This window comes from Prosopis cineraria, unplaced genomic scaffold (assembly GCF_029017545.1).
Source record: "Prosopis cineraria cultivar Desert tree isolate PC_DT_omini unplaced genomic scaffold, ASM2901754v1 PC2, whole genome shotgun sequence".
Taxonomy (NCBI): domain Eukaryota; kingdom Viridiplantae; phylum Streptophyta; class Magnoliopsida; order Fabales; family Fabaceae; genus Prosopis; species Prosopis cineraria.
Window position 1 is genome coordinate 25,087,533 of NW_026555333.1, and position 16,568 is coordinate 25,104,100.

Below are 16,568 nucleotides of genomic sequence, written 5' to 3' on the forward strand. Positions count from 1 at the left end.
TGAGCCTATATTTTTCATATCTAATTAACTATACTTAATTTATACAATTATTATTAATATTCTGTTATTTATTTTAATAAATTTTAATAATGTTATATTATTTTTAGATAATAAAAACAAATTGATAATTGAACCAAATTTAAGGGATTAAATGAAGAAAAATTACATTAAAAATATTAAATTAATAAGGAAGACAAATTAGGTTAAAAATGTGATTATCTCATTTTTACTTTTAATTTTACATGCCGTAACCGCTCCGTTGGGACATCCAATAGCAGTTGAACTGTACGAACCGGATTGTTCTCTCTATAAAATATCTCATTCACGACAGTCCTCCTCGAACTTCTAACTTGGAGCTCTGAAGGTTGGACTTTGAGGTACTTGATTTTTGGCGATTGTTTCTGATCGTTTTCTTTTTTGATAATCGTCCTTTTCTTGTGTGGTTGCATCACTGTGGCTTGGATTTGTGTTGGTAATTTCGTTTTGTCGTGGTTTTCCTTCCTTGACCTCCCTACTGTTTTGGATTTCTTGTACTGGAGTAGAAAATGGAATTGACGAGGAATTATTGTCTTTTCTCATTTGTTGTCTTAGTTTATGATGATCATTTCCTTAACGGCGTTCGGCTTGAAATTTTCTATGGATTCTGCTTTTTTAATATGAAATCGTTGTGAAAATACGCAGGAACAAGATGGAAACTAGGAGTGGACCTGTTGTAGCCAGTCTCTTCATTTTCTTGTGCTTGTTGCCTTCTATATTTTCTTTTTCTGGTGATGGATTGATCAGAATTGGACTGAAAAAGTGGAAATTTGATCAGAACAACCGAGCTGCTGCCCAACTAGAATTTAAGGAGAGACGGTTTTTGAAAGGGTACGTTGAGAATTATCAACATGGGAAATCAGGTTACGGAGAAGATACTGATATTCTGCCTCTTAAGAATTATCTGGATGCTCAATACTTTGGTGAGATTGGCATTGGCAGTCTCCCACAGAAGTTCAAAGTAATATTTGACACTGGCAGTTCCAATTTATGGGTTCCTTCATCTAAATGTTATTTTTCGGTAAGGTCCCATTCTATCAAAGATGAATATTCATTTGAATACTTATCCTACGTTATATAATTTAACAGAATGGTTTCACTGCATCTTGCTGCAGGTTGCTTGCTATTTTCATTCTAGGTACAAGTCTGGGCATTCAAGTACCTATAAGAAGAATGGTAATGTTTCTGAGTTTTCATTCACTTCGATTCGAATTTATTTATTTATTTGTTGTTGTTTAGTTCTTTGAAAAACTTTATCAACTCCAACTAGCATGTGCTCCTGAAGCTGTGGCCTTTGTTCTAAATTCACCATGAGTTAATGTTTTCGTTGTCTTAAAGTGTTATCCTTGAGACTTTCATACATATGTCTCCTAAAATACTGTTGTAAGTGTCAAAAATTACCCTTGATGTGTAAATTCCTCATAACAGAAGATACTTTGGTATCTTGCAGGTAAACCTGCTGACATACGTTATGGAACTGGTGCTATTTCTGGGTTCTTTAGTGAAGACCGTGTGAAACTTGGTGATCTTGTGGTGGAGGATCAGGTAGTAATGGTAAATTGTTTGGTAATACCTGCCTGTGTGTTAGGAATTCAGGTGTTTGATTTCTCTACTGCAATACTTTTCAGGAGTTTATTGAGGCAACGAGGGAGCCTGGTCTCACATTTGTAGCTGCAAAGTTTGATGGCATACTTGGTCTTGGATTTCAAGAGATATCTGTCGGAAATGCAGTACCTGTCTGGTATGATTTCTTGGCATTAAAGTAATAATTAGGCATACATGGCAGGTTTTTTTTATGCTGGTTATAATGACCATAATTCATGAGGTTGATGATGTTTATAAGGAAGTTGGGTCACATTTTTCAATTTGAGATTTCTAACTGGATCAGTGGATCTTCTCCAGGTATAACATGGTTAATCAAGGTCTTGTAAATGAACCTGTTTTCTCTTTTTGGCTTAACCGTAATGCTGATGATGAAGAAGGAGGTGAGATTGTTTTTGGTGGAAAGGACCCTAATCATTACAATGGTGAGCACACATATGTACCAGTGACCAGAAAGGGTTATTGGCAGGTTGTGTTTCTGTCTTCCATCCTAGATATATCATTTCGTGGTTATAACTTACATCTATCCATGTTCATCTTCGAATTCATGTTACTTTTGGTCTTTTTGGCAGTTTGATATGGGTGATGTACTAATTGCTGGTAAATCATCGGGTAAGAAAATCTGAAAGTTGCAATCCATTTAGTTTTCTTATGCATATAAGAACATGTGTTTCTCTAAGAAGTTTTTATTTGATATTACATTGATTGCATTCCTTGATTTAGGATTTTGTGCTGGTGGCTGTTCAGCAATTGCTGATTCTGGAACCTCTTTGTTGGCTGGTCCTACGGTCTCTCTCTCTCTCTTTCTCTCTCTCTCTCTCTCTCTCTCTCTCTCTCTCTGTGCGCGTGTGTTTGTGCATGCGCGCGTGTTGTGCAAGAGAAAACTTTGTCTGGAGCGTGATACTTTATTGCTTAGTGTTCCCAAGTCATGCTAAGGATTTTCACTTGATGTTGATGAAACCTATCAAAAGAATTTGTTTACCAGTGCATATAATTTCCATGAGTCTCAGTCATGTTGTATAATGTTATCCCTTTGTTGCAGGCTATTATTACTGAAGTCAATCATGCAATTGGGGCCACAGGAGTTGTGAGTCAAGAGTGCAAAGCTCTAGTTTTGCAGTATGGAGAAACTATAATAGAGAGGATTCTTGCCAAGGTAGATACTTGGTTTATGACATCTTCTATTTACATTAGTGTCAGTGGTTTCTAACATCTACTGTTTACAACTATCTGTGGTCAACACATGTTGTCTCTGTCAGTTAATGAATCTTCACATCTAGATTGCTAGACTTGCATCTATTTTAAAAATGCAGGATCAACCGGAGAAAATATGCTCACAAATTGGTTTATGCACTTTTGATGGTGTGCAAGGTGTAAGGTTGGATTCTTTCGTAGATATTATTTTGGAATTGATTGACATAACATGTCATGAATATTCTTTAGGAACATCTATTTTTGTCTTTGTAATTAGCATGGGTATCGAGAGTGTTGTTAATGAGAGTGCGGGAAGGGGCCATGGTGGTTTGCGTGATGGCATGTGCTCCACTTGTGAGATGGCAGTGGTATGGATGCAAAACCAGCTTAGGGAGAACCAAACCCAGGAGCGTATACTTAACTATGTTAATGAGGTGAGTGATCATTCCACCTAATTCTTGTAGGCCTTGCATAGGTTATATGCTCGATCTTGTGCTAAATGTTATCTGTCATTGTAGCTTTGTGAACGACTGCCTAGTCCAATGGGTGAATCATCAGTTGACTGTAACAGTTTGGCATCGATGCCTAATATTTCCTTCACAATTGGAGGGAAGATATTTGAACTCACTCCTGAGCAGGTGCAGCAATTTCCAATTCTTTTCTGTAAATTATTTTACCAATAAAGGATGCATCTTGTTAGACTTCTTTTTGCTAAAAAATGGTGGCTTAGAACCTTGGTTTGTCTGGTTTTGGGGTTCGGTATGGGCGCAAATAGAAGGTCAAAACATTGGCTTCCCTCTTTCTGAAAAGAGAAGCAAAAACCAACACAAAGGGACTGGCTTACTTGTGGAGAGGCATGCTAAGGCCGTAAGGCGTGATTTTATAAAGAACACACTACATTGGATTTCGTAAGGCATGATTTTATACCATCTAAGAATACTCTGCTCTGGATAGGTGTAGTTAATTGTGGCTGTAGGACTAGGAGACATAACCCGTGAGGAGGTGTCTATTGGAAGGGTTTAGTCAAACTGCGCCTCACTTGGCTTTAATTATCCTTTCGGTCCACTTAGTAGGTCTCTGGCTGCTAAGTCAAGTACTCAAGCATGCAACTTGTGATTTCCTTGATAATAGTAATATTCTTTGAATATGGAAATTTGGATTTCTTAAGACTCGGCAAAATATCTCTTCTCTCATTCTGTTTTTGTTGGTCTCTTAAAATCAGTATGTCCTCAAAGTTGGTGAAGGAGACGTAGCTCAGTGCGTTAGTGGATTTATTGCCATGGATGTTCCGCCCCCACGTGGGCCTCTCTGGTATGTGCCCTACAATCGGTTCCCCTGTTATTTAATTCAATATTTAGTTTTAACATGATTGCCTTTGATGGGTAGAAGGTCATTAGCTAATGATTGTTCTATTATGCTATGCTATGCAGGATCCTGGGTGACGTTTTTATGGGTACATACCATACAGTATTTGACTATGGAAATCTGAGAATTGGGTTTGCAGAAGCTGCTTGAGTGCACCTCTTATACTCATCTCAGTTTCTTGGCAGTTCATATCGTCATGTAAGAGTGCTCCTTTGTATAAATTATGGGTAATAACTACTAGAAAACACACCCCACATGACCTCTTTATCTAGTCCAATGTTATAACCACTATCAAAGAAAAAGAAAACTAGTCGGATTACTTACTTTCATAGCAAGTACAAGGCAGAACACTCTGTTTATTGTGTGCCTTGTAAACTGGTGCGTATATGGTATGTCATTATGTGAGTATAGAAGGGAACGAATATTGAAAATGATGGATAACGGGTGGCCTTGAGCTTGTATTGGTTGAGAGTGTCTCCCACTCACAAGCCGCATAGGATATGTTTAGTTGAGTACTTTAAAGTGTGGTGGCATGATAATCTGTGTTGAATTGTGTTGTGATATATGCAAAACACTGGTAAAATCACGACACAGTATTTCACAATGTCGGTTTTGGTTGCCGTTTAGAAGTGGAGGTGATTGAAATTTTGAAAACGATTGGGAATTGCGTATGGGTCCCATTTTACATTTTTTTGCATTAATATTAACCATTAATTGCACAGAAATCAAAGTTACTCTTTCAACCGTTATTAATTATTAAAATTATCAAATCATGTAATTATTTAGTAAAGTAATATTTTACATTGATATTGAATGTGTTACAAGCCGGGGGTTTGAAAATTTTTATGACATATTATCACTCTATTTCTCCTCCATTTATATGTTTTCTAGTTTCGAGTACAATAATAAGTTTATTTTCTAATTTGACTGTTGAAATGTTGCGTGTTTAATTATTGATCTTTTTTTCACTTTCAATTTTTAATTATCTTGTTTTGATTTTTGCCCGCTCAAATAAATCCTCTTCCTACCCTTGGTTGACGTAAGGTTTCGAGGTTTGGCTCATCCAAATATATACCTAAATGAGTTTAAAACAATATTTATTTCATAAACTATTATTGCTTGCTTTTTAATTCAACTTTCCAGTTATACTTTCCTAAAAATCAATCTAAAAATTATGTAAACTTTATTTTACCAATTATATTTTTTAATTTATAATTGATTTTAACATGTATGACAAGTGTTTGTATATTTAAAAAAAATCATAATTATGAGTTTATAATTGATTTTGGTATGTAAAATAGGTCTATGGATATTTTTTGAAAAAACATATAATTTTGGATTTATATTTGATTTTAACATATAATGAGGTTGTTTGGATATATTTTTATTAAATTATGATTTTGGATTCTAAATTTGATTATAGAGGTTATCCAAATATGCTTTTAAAATTCATGTAAAACATCAATTACTTCACAGAACGATTATATCTCCATTGATAGAACATATCTAAACTTTGTTCCACATATTTTCTTCCTTAACAGTAAAATAACAGCTGAAATAAGCAAACTTTAGAGTGCAACATCACTCACTTATTCATTTCAATTAGTGACAATCAACAAATTTGCAGTAACCTACACACACACACACAAAATAATGAATTTTGGCATTTTCTTTGTTCAGTTACTTAGCCTTTTGCTTCTTTGTTTCCTCTGACTTTTTGCTCTTGGGCTGTTCATGATTGTGGTTAAAAATCTTTTCTAGTTCCAAGCTTCTCCTCAGAGTAGTAATCTCTCTGATGTAGTAATGCAATCTGTCTATCACCAATGCAAGGAACAGAGAGAACCCTGCAAAATTGATTCTCCTTATATTTGCTACTTCAATTCAATAGGCTCATGAATATGACATATATGGGGGAATGATAATAGTAAATTTGACCATTTGATACGCTAATCGATTATTGTTAGGCTTAACTAAAAGCAATTTTTATAAGATTTTTTTTCACATAAAAAAGCATGTTTAATAGACCTAAATTTTATTTCATTTGATCTGATTGTTGGTTCTCATGACACGAGATTATTCGTACGAGAGTAATTTTTGGGAATTGTCTTTTGCTCTCCCCCCCCCTTTTTGAAGCACATTAATTTCTTTTTAAAATTTTGAAACTTACGCATTTTTTTTTTATGAAAATGAACAAGTAAATTATACTGGTTTTCTTTTGATTATGTCAAAAATGAAAAAAAAAAATCCATTTTCATGTTTAAACTTACAAAAAAAGTTTACCAAAAAATGAAAGTAAAATATGCAAACCTCTCACAGTTTTCTTAAAGATATGCAAATAATTTTAAAAATATATAGAGTTCTCCAGAAGAAACTTTTTTTTAGAGAACTCTGTATGTATTATGGCTAAAAGACATACATAGAGTGCTATTAAAAAAAATTCTAGAGAACTATATGTATGTTTTTCTTTAGCCATAATATTGTTTGGGAAAAGCAAATGCATTTGATCAAAGGGCATTGATCTTGATGAAAAGAGTTATGGTTATTTAAGCACGAGGTTTTAAACTTGAGTTTGTGAATGTGGAAAACACTTTTGAGAAAAATATCTTCAATTAAATTTGATAATGTTTGAGTCTGACCCAATCTGTTAACTATATTTTGAAAAAAAAAAAAACCAGAGAGAGAGAGAGGGGTTTGTTTTACCCATTAGAGCAACTTCCAATAGATGTTGAGCTATGAGAACTTCATCGGTGTGGCCGAGAACACCAGTTTCGTGAACGCGCTTTTGAACGTTGGTTAACGTGTAAAGCGCAGAGCCAAACACCACAAGCATGGTTGCCGCCACTGTCTTGGTAACCAACGGTCCTCTTCCTTGCTTCAACGCATCAAGCCCCTTCACCATCACTTTCCTTATCGGACTCCCAAACGACATCGTCATGACCACCGCCATTTCCACCATCACAAGACCAAACAAAGGCTGTATCATCTTTAATTTGCACCAGAACGTGGTTCAATGACCCTGTCAATTATTATTATGTACGATGAAGGAGGAAAATAACGATCAGGAGAGATTTTGAAAGAAAAGTTCTTCTGAGTATGTCTCTGTTTTTGTTTGGGTCTTCTTTAATGCTTTTGAGGGAGGTTGACGAAGAATTTTCTGTTGTGCTTTACGTGAACACGTGAAGCAGAGAATATGGGGAATTAGCTGAACAAGTTTGATGAGAATCTATGCTGCCCGCCTCGATAAGCGTAACAGGGTGCTCTCTCTTTTCCAAAACTAGCTTTCACCACCGGTGCGTTGCACGGAAAGTATTAACTAATTAGATATTAATAATATTTAATGATTATATTTCATCTAAATGTATAATTAATTTTTCTTGCATTGCCATAAATCTCTGAAATACAATGGACTAATCATACAATATTTATGAAAATAATAAGGAGATTTATTTCAATATTAGTAAGAGCACCAAATATAGGAGTTATTGTAATATCTAGAGTCAATATAATACCCCATGTTTTGTAAAATAAATAAAATAAAAATTCATGAGATGGTTTTAGATAATCTATTAAAGAATTCAAATTATACAATGTTATATGAAGACAATTATAACTGTAAGAAGCATAACACAGAAAAACTCATTTCAATACTACTAAATATTTGATGAAAGAATTTCAATAAAAAAGTAAAACATGTTTTATGAGAAGAGAAAAGAATAATCCTATATTCATAAATTGAAAAGTCACATTAATGCATTAATTTATTGCTACCACTTGGCCAAAAAGCTAATAGGTAGTATATCATAACTACAATGACCAATCACACGTTTCAATAGACCTTCCATGCTTTCTTTCATTTGTGGATAAGTTTAGATAGTAGCAATGTGACTTTGAGATTAAAAAATCATGGCTAAAAATTAAAATAATATATTATAAAAATGACATTAAATGAAAGAAGAGAAAGCTAGCAAACAGCAGAAACAAACTGACACCCTATATAAGCATGTCAACATCCTATCATGAGCTCTAATTTTAATTATGTAGATTGTAAAAGAATTTCAATTAAGGTCAATGACATTATCTTTATCTCAAAAAAAAAAACTAATAAATAACTTTATCCTCAGCCCAAATATTAAACCTCCAAACAAACTGATTTGATTCATTGTCGCATAAAACTATTACTTGATCTTCATTCTCACATCCTTCAACACAGATTCGAACATAATTAGAGGAAGAAATCAAGGTCTCTGGGATTTGCCTCAGTTTGGCTTTGAGCTTCTCGAGCTGCAATGCACTCACAATCTTCCTCACCTCCTTCACAGAAATTGTGTACAGTGGATCAATTGTGAAAGCAATGGTGGGAGCCGGCGGTGGGAGCGAAGAAAGGCTAGCTAGAGAAGAAAGGCTTCGAAGGAAAGAAAAGAGGAAGACAAGTGAAAAAGGTAGGGAGCCGAGTGAAATTTCGAGAAATGAAAAAAAAAAAAAAGAAAAAGCGCCAGTTGAGGCAAACCTCTAGTGAAATGGCTAAAGTTTTTTTTTTTTTTTTTATTCAAGGAAGAGAGAATTGAATGGGTATTTGACAGGTGTTGATTGACCAAAGTAATGAATAAAAAAGAGGATGACAGCCAAAGCAGGAGAAACAAAAGGAGGAGGATAATAGCTTTGCCCAAGAGTTGATAGATCGAACTAATGAATAAAAAAATGAAATTCACAATAAAATAAGTAATTTTAATAATAAAAAATAATAGAGTCAAACATTTAAAATGCCCTTGCCTTGGTACACTATTATTGGTGCACGTTTTAAAATGCCAAAACTACCCTAATTACTGTTTATAAGGAGGAATTCAGTGGAACAAATTTAAGTGATATATTGATATAAAATAACATTGAAAGAATTTTATCATCCTAAAATGTAAAACAATTTAATAAAAAAATAAAGTTTTATTAATAATATTTTTTTAATATTATTCTTTAAGTGGAGAGAGAATTTAAATGATCATACATATATTTTTAAAATTATTTTAAATGAAGGATATTTTTAATTTATATTTTTATTTTAAAAAAGTAAGTTTGTAAAGTTTTATTAATATGTATAATCTTGTCTTTGTCTTATAATTTGAGATAAAGGGGATATCACATATCCGCCATTCACAATAATGTGAACTAATCTTTCAGAAAATAAAAATATTTCAAGTACAGCTTCCATCATGAACCATGTAATAAAAGTACTTTCGGATATTGGTTGTTTATTAAAAAAAAAAAAAAGAAGTACTTGAGAAATACCAACAGCAGCGACGAGGATTTGCGGACCTGTTTGTGGATATTTTTCTAGAATTAATTATACTGTTCAAAATCATAATTTTGAAAAAATTTATCTAAACATTCCCAATTTTTTCAAACTCAATTTTACATAATCTATTTTTTCTTGAAAAAATTGTCATAAAAGACTCCAACACAAAATTAATTGCTGAAAATGAGTTGGGAGAGATTTAAGACTGAGGTCAATCCTTTGTTGGCAATAATCTTTTAGGACTAAATGATAAAAATGTCCTTGATGATTAAAAAAAAAAAAAGCAAAAGTTGAATAGGGTTTTGTGTTGACAACATTTTGCACAAGGTAGTTTACTATCAATAGTCACAAGGTTCTTCACTATCAATATGTCACAAGTCTTTCATTGTCAATAATTTTATGTAACACTTAATACAAGGCCTTTAATGTCAATATGTCAATTTGGAATACTAAAAGTGAGGATCTTCAATCAAGTGCAACTATTCTTTCACTATATGCATTTGAACTTCAATTATATGAAAAAAAAACTTCCATTTATTCAAATAATATTTTTTGATATTTTGAGAATTCTTAACTTAAATGAATACCACATGTTGTTATTCGAATAACACAAATACATATTTTTAATTTTTTTATGAAAACATTAAAGAATATTCTGAAAATACATATAAATATTCTGTATACTAGAAGTAAGGGTCTTCAATCATATGCAGTGATTCTTCCATTATATGTAGTTAAATTTTAATTATATGTAAGAAAACTTTCATTTATTCAAATAACAACTTTTGATATTCTAAAAATTCTTAACTTAGAAGCATTCTGGAATAGTAAAAGCTAGGATTTTTAGTCATATGCAACAATTTTTCTACTATATGCATTTCAACTTCAATTATTTGTAAAAAAAAAAAACTTCCATTTATTCAAATAATAACTTTTAATATTTGTAAAATTCTTAACTTGGAATCATTCTGAAATACTAGAAGCAAGGGTTTTTGGTCATATGATATAATTCTTTCATTATATGCATTTGAATTTTAATTATATGTAAGAAAATTTTTATTTATTCAAATAATATCTTTTGATATTCTGAAAATTTTTAACTTAGATGAATATCACATGTTGTTATTCAAATATCACAAATGCATATTTTGAAATTTTTTTCATGAAAACACAAAATGATATTTTGAAAATACAAATGGTTGTTCTAAAAACATAAATGGTTATTTTAAAAACACATGGTTATTCTGAAAACACATGAATATTTTGAAAACGTAAATGATTATTCTGAAAATGCATGTGGATATTCTAAAAAAGCAAATGGCTATTCTAAAAATTTTCTCTTTTTTCTTAAAAAGACATATGGATATTTTGAAAAATATACATCCTTAGAATATTAGGCATGCAAAAATATTGGAGAGAAATACAAATTATAAATTGATGAATAAGTTCATTAACATTGAATTAATGCAAGCTTGTACATCTCATATGGATTTTGCAACAATTACAATTTATTAGTCACAACTCTCAAAACATCAAAGCAAAACATAAGTTGCCATCTAATACAAACTTTTACATCTCTTGGATGATTTTTCATGTACAAGTTATCCCTATAAGCTAATGCAATTACAAAGCAATAAATTATATCTTGTAGAAGTTCTCTTTTGTAACTTGTTCTTGTCCATAAGGTCTATGCTCAATAAATTTCTATGATTGAAATTCTCCTCAAGAAACTTAGAATGAACATCTTTTAAGATATTTATAAAGGTGGTAGGATGTAGAGACTTTTCACCTAGATTCAACAAGTCTAATATATGTTATATATACAATTATGTAGGAATAGTCTTAAAAGACCTTCAGTTCTTTTACTTCCTTTGATCCATTTTCTTCCTCCAAAGTCTAAAAAATGAAGAGATAAAAAATCTAACTAGTAGGCTTATGGTTGAGTTACTTTTCAATGAAATGGTCTTCACTTGATCAGGTACAATGATTCCTATTCCAGCAAAATATTCTTTCACATTTTTAATAGGATCATGATATGCAATAAAACCATCTTTGGCTAGAAATACAATATCATCAAACATTTTGAACAAAGTATAGCTATATCACAACAAAATCAGCATAAATATTAGATTTTGGAAGAGCATATATATTTGATTATCAAGGTATGCTGATTTCCTACTAGGTCATAAGTGTAGGATACGTGTATATAAGCCATGAAGGTTTTTTTTTTTTTAAAAAAGAACCTTTTGGGGTAGAGAGATTGAGTGAATTTAATCACTTCACAATCAAATTAAATGGTTTAATGAAGTATTTTTGCTTCTAAGCTAGATTGCTGTTCATGTATGGCAAAGTTGAAGTTTGAACCTAATGTAGTTGTGCAAGTAACTTTTAATCAATTTTTACATAATTCATGCTAATCAAATTTCACAAACATAAAGATTGTATATGAAAACATTGCATTTGAAGCATTTCAAATCAAACTAGAAGAATACAATTAGTAATCTCTTACTAGCTAAAAATATACCCTCCAAATCTCACAACTTTTCTAGACTTGATATTAGACATGAATATAGATGCAATAAATACATACCTTCCCAAATAGTGCATCTTAACAATGATAATGTCCTGGTAATGATAGTCACAGGTTGCAAAACCCTCATATCTAAAATGAAAAAGGGGAAGCAAATAAAAGAATGCCCAAACCAATGCTACAATATTGTGAGAAGGTTCAATGATATGAAAAATATGCACTCTCATGAAGATTGCAAAGTAGAAGCCATGAGTCCATGACAAACAAAGATGATAAAGGATGATGACTGGAGTAGAGAGGATTTTAAAGTTCAAAGAATTCAAAGTAGGCGATACACTATTGAGATAAGAGTTAGAAAGAAGGCAAGTGAAAGTCACATGTCACGATCGACCTCACCTTACTCTCTGTCATCGCCATTGCCATCGAAATTACAATCGGCCAGAATAATGTACAGGAAATCACACAAGATGGGAGCAAGAGAGAGGGAGAGGGAGAAAATTTGGAGAGGATAATTTAGTCATTTGTAGTTCTTGTTTAATGACAATGAAGGACCTAACATCTCAAGTCTCTTCTAGCAAATGAAATATGGTTAAGTCTTTTTAGGCAATTTTCCCATTTTTCTTTTATTTAGTAGATATTAGAAAAAAATTATTCAAATATCATCACATTCTGGTAATTAATTTTTTCATTGAAATCTAAACACACCCATAAGTTATATAAATGACGCCCCTTGTTATTTTTTTATGAAGTAGGGGAAGTTGATGTATATGTGTGTATATTTATATATTTGTACATATACATACTATGTATATTTTTTTGGATGGTGATGGGGTTGGAGAAGAAGTTGGAAGTATATGTAAATCATCCTCTTCGTTGTCTCCACGTCAATAAATGTATGCATTTATCATCAATAGAGGCTTTTGCTGTTTAGAGATACATTTCATGAAAATTAGTATGATATATTCCCATAATCTGTCTTATTTATATAAAATAATAAATATTTCAAATCATGTAAGTTCTTAACAATAATCTAATCAATAGATAACAAATTAAGTGCTAATTAAACGTATTTACACATATTGGATTAGTTGATATCACATTCATATAAGAATTAAATTTAAGATTAGTGAAAAGGGTTAATGAGCATCCCAGACCTTTAGTATTACACGAAAAGCGCTTTAGACCCTAAACTCTTAAAATGTGTAAAATGAATCCTAAACTTTTAAATTCATAACAAATTAAATCATATTGTTATCTTTTTGTTAACATCATTATTAGTTACTATGCTATTCACCATGGGGCCCAATTTGATATGGAGTCCCTTGTTTATGTATCATTTGTTAATTAGAGCAACAGACTCTAAACTATTGCGAGAATAGCATTCTAAACCTTAAACTTTAAAATTTTAAGTAACTTACTCTCACTATTTATGCACAGAATATTAACTAGTAGGTAAAACAAATTAATTTAAGCGTGGTCTGCCACGATGGACTCATCATGGTAGAAGATTGAGCAAGGTCACTCTACATGAGACAAAAATAGAGGTGAAGTCTATGCAGTGAAGTGTATAAAATCTAAACAAATGAAATTAATTTAATCACAGGAACACATCAAAGATATAATAATAAAGGTAAGTAAAAAGAAAAAAAAGTTGAATGACAAAAGCTAGAGAAGTCAAGGCCTTCAAGAGTTCTTTATTCAGTACAAATCAATGCTGTATACAATATCCACAAAGAAAGATGGCACTGCATATTAGAAGCTTTGTGCAAAGGTGAAAAGGGCCAATGCATATTTAATAGAATCTTCACATGAAAACGACAGGCTAATCCACAAAATGGATTAGTAGATGATTGCAAATTTAGAGGTCATGCTTCACTAAGGAAAAATACTCTGGAAGCCGTTCTATTCAAAATGGCTTTAAGTTCGATTAAAGGGAAGAGCTTGGATTCAATTTTTTTTTTTTATGAATAGTCAAAAGATGTAATTTTGTTTATGCAGATTGTCAATCATTAAGAGAAAATGCATGTCTTCATCAAAATTTCTTAACTTAGTGTCTACAAGAGCACCATAGCTCTGACCTTTAAGATGTGTTTTCACTTTAACGACGAAAACACAAAACCATGTGCAAACAACCAACTTTAATTGTGAGCAGAAATGGAGGTGATAATGTATCATTTCCTCATTTCTACTACCATATGTGGTGCCTGACAAAACCCAGAAGAGATGATTAAGCAGAGCATTAACCACCCCCTTCCTTCTGAACTTTTTCCTTACTATAAAGAAAGAGTGAATAAAAGGAGTTTTTCCTCTCTAATTTCCATCAATGCAGCACAAAGAAAAGATGAACCCACTGAGAGTTCACATTAGAAATTAAAAAAGAAATGGAAGAAAGACCATAGAACATGACACTATCACGATGAAAATTTATTTCCGCTTACACGCTATACGTCTTTCCTTTTCTCATGCTTTTCTAGATCAGGAACATAAAGCCAACTCTAGTTGTTTCCACTTGCCTATGAGGAAACATTATGGAGGGATGAACAAATGAATGCATAGACAGAGATTGCAAGTGAATTCAATTCTGTCATCATTCACCCTATCGACATTGTAAATCGGTGAGAAACTAAAGACTATGAATGATATAAACAAATGGTCGTGCAATTAAGCACAAACTTAACGGGGTCAACAAAAGCATAGTTTAATATTAAATAAAATGGAGGACGAAAAGGGAAGCTACATTGAAGCATTGGGCTTATGGGTTTTACAGTACTCATCGAGTTATTAAAGCCCTTGAGATAAATTCTAGAGATAATTGACATTCAAAAGAAACTCTCTAGTTTTTGATTTAATCTGGCCAACAATCTTGATTAAAAGGATCGTCTACAGAAACTAAAAAGATGAAAACAACTTGAAACGAAGGCACCAGAATTCTGAAGTGGAGATCCTAGGTGTAACGACAATCTTAACACAAAGGACTCAAAACAGAAAAACAATGCATGCATTGGAACCTCCACCTAGCAACCACATAAATGGACACAACGAACTCAAATTTAAATTTGGAGCATATTAGGGGAAGAAAAAAAAAAACTGAAGACTAATCAATCACAAGGTGGGAAAGACAACTTGAGACCCTAGGGAATCACCCACCGGTGACCCTACTAATGCAAGCGACAATCACCACCAAAGAAAAAGACACAGGCTAGTTCCCGTACTATCCATTTAGCCTTAAGCAAGGTTTTAAAAATGGGACCAGATCGGCCGATTCAACCAATTGAATTGGGAACCGGCTCTTGATCCGATTCAGTTGACCCCTAACAACTGGTTATTATGGAACCAGTCAACAATCGGACCGGTTCCCATGAGAAAACCGGACAGAATTTAAAAAATAAAAAAATAAATTAAAATTAAAATTAAAATAAATCTTTCTCGATATTTAAATGAAAAGCTTCACTTATAATTAATATTAATTATGTATTTATCAATAATAAATTATATTACCAAGCATTTATAATATATTTTTAGAAAAAATACATATTTAAATGTATTTTCTATTTAATTATGATACATAAATTAAAAATATATTAATTTAATGTCAACAGGTTTAACCCTGGTTAAATCACGATTCGACTAATGAACCGTGAACCAATATCTTATTCGGTTCAATAATCGATCCGGTTTTTAAAATTTTGACCTTTAAGACATTGAGAACAAGGAAAAAAGCCAAGAGGAAAAATGGCACAAGCCGGTTCCCTGGCAGCGAAAACCTGAAGGACATTTCGGCCCTCTAACAATGGCCAAAGTTGACTATACATGCCATGCGACTATTCTCGAACACGTGTCAAGCTTCATTGACAACGTACACAATGTGACGACTTCCCTTACAAGGCACCCCCCCCCCCCCAACGGATAACTCAAGAATGGATCCAGTTACAATGGGAAACGAACCAAGCTTTGTAGTGTTCAAGTATTGTAGCTGGTTTTCTAAAGTTTAGATAGGAACTTAATAATGATGATTATTGTGCCATCAGCAAACCAACAAATAGAGCTAGAGGACGGCCTATTGAGTTGCCCACACACACACATATATATGTATGCATGTATATATTTTTAAATTAAATTAAATAAAAATAATGCTTTGATTTTTATTAAAGGGTGTCTTCTATAAAAAAAATTTTGATCCTTAATATAAGCCACTGGATGAAATATTAATAATATTTTTTTAATATTATCCCTATTTAAATTCATTAATTATTATGAGAGAGAATATAATACAAATTTTAAAAAATTTCATCTAAGTGTAAATAAAATTAAAAGTCTATTCTATTTTTAGGTAAATTTAATGGCTTAATCATCTCTCCTTTAATCTAGTAAGACGGTTAGATGTGGCTTATAATATAAATATGAGTATATATTTGCTACACATGAACCATAAAAAAATGACATGATTTTGCCCATCGATCCTAAGAAGAGTACAAAAATCTCTAATGCGTTATGACTATGAATGTCAAACATGAAAATATGTATGTTCTAGTTCGTTCTAATTGGTAGAAATTA

At 32.2% G+C, this 16,568-nt stretch overlaps 2 protein-coding genes across 2 annotated transcripts; one reads left to right on the forward strand and one right to left on the reverse strand.

Moving 5' to 3' along the window:
* Nucleotides 1–285: 285 nt before the first annotated feature.
* On the forward strand, nucleotides 286–4,801 carry LOC129303696 (aspartic proteinase A1-like). The gene is made up of 14 exons (XM_054943174.1): nucleotides 286–377; nucleotides 682–1,057; nucleotides 1,152–1,212; nucleotides 1,487–1,581; nucleotides 1,665–1,777; nucleotides 1,939–2,107; nucleotides 2,211–2,250; nucleotides 2,362–2,426; nucleotides 2,681–2,794; nucleotides 2,952–3,016; nucleotides 3,110–3,266; nucleotides 3,351–3,470; nucleotides 4,055–4,143; nucleotides 4,263–4,801. The coding sequence occupies exons 2-14, from the start codon at nucleotides 689–691 to the stop codon at nucleotides 4,345–4,347; spliced, it is 1,542 nt and encodes a 513-aa protein (XP_054799149.1). The 5' UTR covers nucleotides 286–377; nucleotides 682–688; the 3' UTR covers nucleotides 4,348–4,801.
* An 861-nt stretch (nucleotides 4,802–5,662) lies between these two features.
* Nucleotides 5,663–7,330, reverse strand: LOC129304148 (uncharacterized). Its single transcript, XM_054943819.1, has 2 exons — nucleotides 6,898–7,330; nucleotides 5,663–6,041 (listed from the first exon to the last, which is right to left on the reverse strand). The coding sequence occupies exons 1-2, from the start codon at nucleotides 7,178–7,180 to the stop codon at nucleotides 5,878–5,880; spliced, it is 447 nt and encodes a 148-aa protein (XP_054799794.1). The 5' UTR covers nucleotides 7,181–7,330; the 3' UTR covers nucleotides 5,663–5,877.
* Between the last annotated feature and the right edge of the window lie 9,238 nt (nucleotides 7,331–16,568).